This window comes from Bremia lactucae, linkage group LG6, assembly GCF_004359215.1.
Source record: "Bremia lactucae strain SF5 linkage group LG6, whole genome shotgun sequence".
In the NCBI taxonomy this organism is placed as follows: domain Eukaryota; phylum Oomycota; class Peronosporomycetes; order Peronosporales; family Peronosporaceae; genus Bremia; species Bremia lactucae.
Window position 1 is genome coordinate 3,653,349 of NC_090615.1, and position 3,696 is coordinate 3,657,044.

Sequence of the window (3,696 nt, forward strand, 5' to 3'; positions counted from 1 at the left end):
CACCGCCACCACCGTAACTACCGCCTCCACCACGATTCCCACCACCACGGTCTTCACTACGGAAATCTCGGGCACCAAAGCGAGAGCCACTACGACCACCACGACCACCACGACCACTTCGACCACCCGTACCACGAAAGCCACTATTCGCCATCTGATCCAAAAACGCGGGGATCTCTTGGCCATTCTCAGCCATTAATTCGTACATTTCACGAGCAATGTTTCGATTTTTTTCATTCATCATAGACAGAGCATTACCAATGTTACCCACACGACCCGTACGTCCGATTCGATGCACATAGTCGTCAATATTATTGGGCAAATCAAAATTAATAACCTGCGTCACGCCATCGATATCAAGACCACGGGCAGCCACATCCGTTGCTACGAGTACGGGCGTACGACCCGACTTAAAGCTAGCTAGAGCCTGTTCACGCTCGCGTTGCGAACGATCGCCATGGATCGATGTGGCCGGAAATCCCTCGCGACAAAGCATATCTTCCAAAAAGTCCGCCCCACGTTTGGTTTCAACAAACACTAGAATCAATCCATCTTGGACCTGGTTAAGAAACCGCACCAAATAGTCTTCCTTGTCGTACTGTTCAATGTATTCCACTGTCTGCTTTACATCCTTGGAAGCTGAACCCACACGGCCAACCGTTAAAAAAATATAATCCCGTAAAAAATCCGAAGCCAGTCGTTGAATCTCGCGTGGAAACGTAGCACTAAACATAAAAGTCTGACGCTCTCGGGGCATGTCTTCCTGTTCAACAATTCGACGAATTTGAGGCTCAAACCCCATGTCGAGCATTCGATCCGCTTCATCGAGAATTAAAAATCGAATACATGACAGCGAGATGCGACCACGCTCCATTAAATCCACCAATCGGCCAGGAGTTGCTACCAAGAGATCACATCCACGCTCTAATTCTCGTAATTGACGACCGACTTCAGCACCACCGTAAATGACGACCGGAGCAATACCCGTACAATAGCAGAATTTCTTGGCTTCTTCATGAATCTGCGACGCTAATTCCCGAGTAGGAGAGAGAATTAAACCTGCTGGAAATATCTTCCGCGAACGGCCATGACCGACATCGGGCGGCGGTGTACCACCGACTCGTAGCATTGCTGCAAGTGTAGGGAATAGAAATCCACCCGTTTTTCCAGAACCCGTTTGCGCACATGCCATCATATCGCGACCCGCTAATCCAATAGGAATTGAATACTTTTGCACGGGCGTTGGCTTCGCGTACTTACACAACTCTAGATTTCGAATCACTTCAGGACCAAGCTGTTCTTCTGCAAACTCTGACACAGGATCGGGCACGTTCTCACCACTAGTTTCAACGGGAATGTCGTCATACTTGTCGAAATTAATACCCGACGACTTGGCGTCCCCAAAAAGCTCATGCTCCAGACGTTCATTGCGACGTACGTCACCATGGTACCCCATTTCATTTACACGGACACTTCCACCGCCACAACCGCCACCTCCGCGACCGTAACCACCTCCGTAACCTCCACGGCGGTCGTCTCCGTAACCTCCTCGACGATCGTCTCGACGGTCAGACTCAAAGCCCGACCAGCGAGAGTTTGTCGCACGCGGTGGAGCGTCGCCACGCTCATGGGAGCCACTACGACCGCCTTCACGTGAACCGCCTCGTCGGTCGTAGCCACCACCACCGCTGCGACGTTCGTCATTGCCACCGCGACGGTCTTCATTGCCACCGCGACGGTCTTCATTGCCACCGCGACGGTCTTCATCGTGACGTCCACGGTCTCCACCTCCGCCTCCGCGCATATGCGGTGGTATGTATGTGGATCTTCCTGTGAAGATACAAATTTAAGGTTGAGACCACGTCAGTGATTGGTCGATTGTACAGAGCACATCGTGCCACGCGCGGGTCATGAGTTAATGGCCCAGATTCTGGACCATATAACGAATGTGGCAGCTAGTGCGTTTATCCTATCGCTTTTACGCACCTCCTTCCGCCATATTTATAGTTCCTTTCTTCCGCTTTTGGTTTCTTGCTCACAAAAGTGAATGGGGGGTCGCTGAGGCCCCTAAGCCATTCAGTTAGCTCCCTAGACATATTGCTGCGAGTTCCGATTAGTCGAAAAAAACATTTTCGGCTGTGCTGATTGGATGAATAGACCATTAGGAGATCGGTCTAGAGATCTGAGCCAATTAAAATGGGGTATTGATATCCCCACAACTATTTTTGAAAAATTTCTTTACTTTAAATTTAATTAAAACGCTCCCTTCTCCCACAACTTTTTTTAAGAAATAAATAATTTTAATTTCGCAAATATATCCACAACTTCTGTAAGAAATATAAACAATTAATATCTTTACAGAAGCTGTAGCTCAGGCCACATTACAGACAGTAGTGTCACTGTAGGCGCGCGCTACTTAAAGCTGCCACGCACTCCTCGCACACACCTTCTTAGCACAGTGAGGAAGCGTTTAATCGTCTTCTCTCACGTACAGAGAGGTAGTTGGCGGGCGTCCGAGCGACCTAACCTAACGAAATAGAAGCCTCAGTTTACGTGACGTCACGGGAGCGGTTATCCGGCTCCACGGGTGCACTTGTGAGCTAGGAAGTAGTTTTCAGACTGATTTATATTTAATCTTATTAAATGTAAATCCCGATTTTAATCATCTCTGTAGTTATGCACCGATATGTTTTGCGAGCGTATTATTTTAAAATACTTCATATCTTGAATGACGCTAGGCGTCATCCCTTTCAATGGGAATGCACCTATGTGCATCACATACACAAGGGTGGGTCACAATGTAAACCACACCCAAGTAGTGGGTCCAATTACTTCACTTGAGTAATTGACTATCCCTTAGAGCACACAAAGTATTCTTAACGAGGATTGTCTAACACAAGGCAACTTTAGCCCGTTACTGTCACGACCGCAGCCGGCACGTTGCTCTGACCTTGGCATTCTTGCGCTCGACGTTCCAAAGGAATTTGCTAAATTCGAGCGTATTGCTGTCGGACGCAGTGTGATAAAAGAAGATGATATACATCAGCACTTGGATGTTGTCCAAGTTATAGATGCAGTCTCACTTTAATTGATATATTAGTTTTTGTTTGCTTTCATGGTGTAGTTTACCGAGAACTCAGAATCATAAGTCCATTCGACTCGCCGAGGTTTTAAAAGGTTCACACAATATCTTACCATGCGGAAATACACAGCGCAAGCTTGGAGGTAGCATCCAATACAAGTCTTCGCAGTTAATAATCCTAATTGATTTATGTTATTGTTATGTTAACAAGTGTAATTCATATCAGCTTGCACACCACTCTCATTATCCAATCTATCCATAGTATCATGACTCTAATTGTAATGGGGTGTATCGTTACATGAAATTAACACTTAAAGGTTGTTAATTAATATATTATCTAAAAGGTAGATAATATTTGGAGGATATTACTTTATATAGTAATATCCTGAATTCTTATCCATAAATAGGTATAGGCGATTATATCTATTTATTCCGCAGACTAATCAGCTGTAGAAGTAATCAAAGAGAGTTACAAGATAAGATAGAGATAAGAATTCATTTACATGTTTAGTATTAGGTTATAGTTAAGTCAGCATTTACAAAGATAGATTAAGAGACACTTAACTATATTAATACAGTTTTCATTTTACCCTCTTAAGTTAACTTGTCTTAAG

General features: G+C 45.3%; 1 protein-coding gene across 1 annotated transcript in view; it reads right to left on the reverse strand.

Annotated features, from left to right (window-relative positions):
- Positions 1-1,999, reverse strand: part of CCR75_001406 (uncharacterized protein) — a gene marked incomplete at both ends in the record, with an annotated part of 4,627 nt that extends 2,628 nt beyond the window's left edge. The window contains 2 exons of the mRNA XM_067959509.1: positions 4-1,830; positions 1,987-1,999. Of these exons, the coding sequence (XP_067818315.1) occupies positions 4-1,830; positions 1,987-1,999 (1,840 nt within the window). The remainder of the gene's footprint in view (positions 1-3; positions 1,831-1,986) is intronic.
- Positions 2,000-3,696: the final 1,697 nt, after the last annotated feature.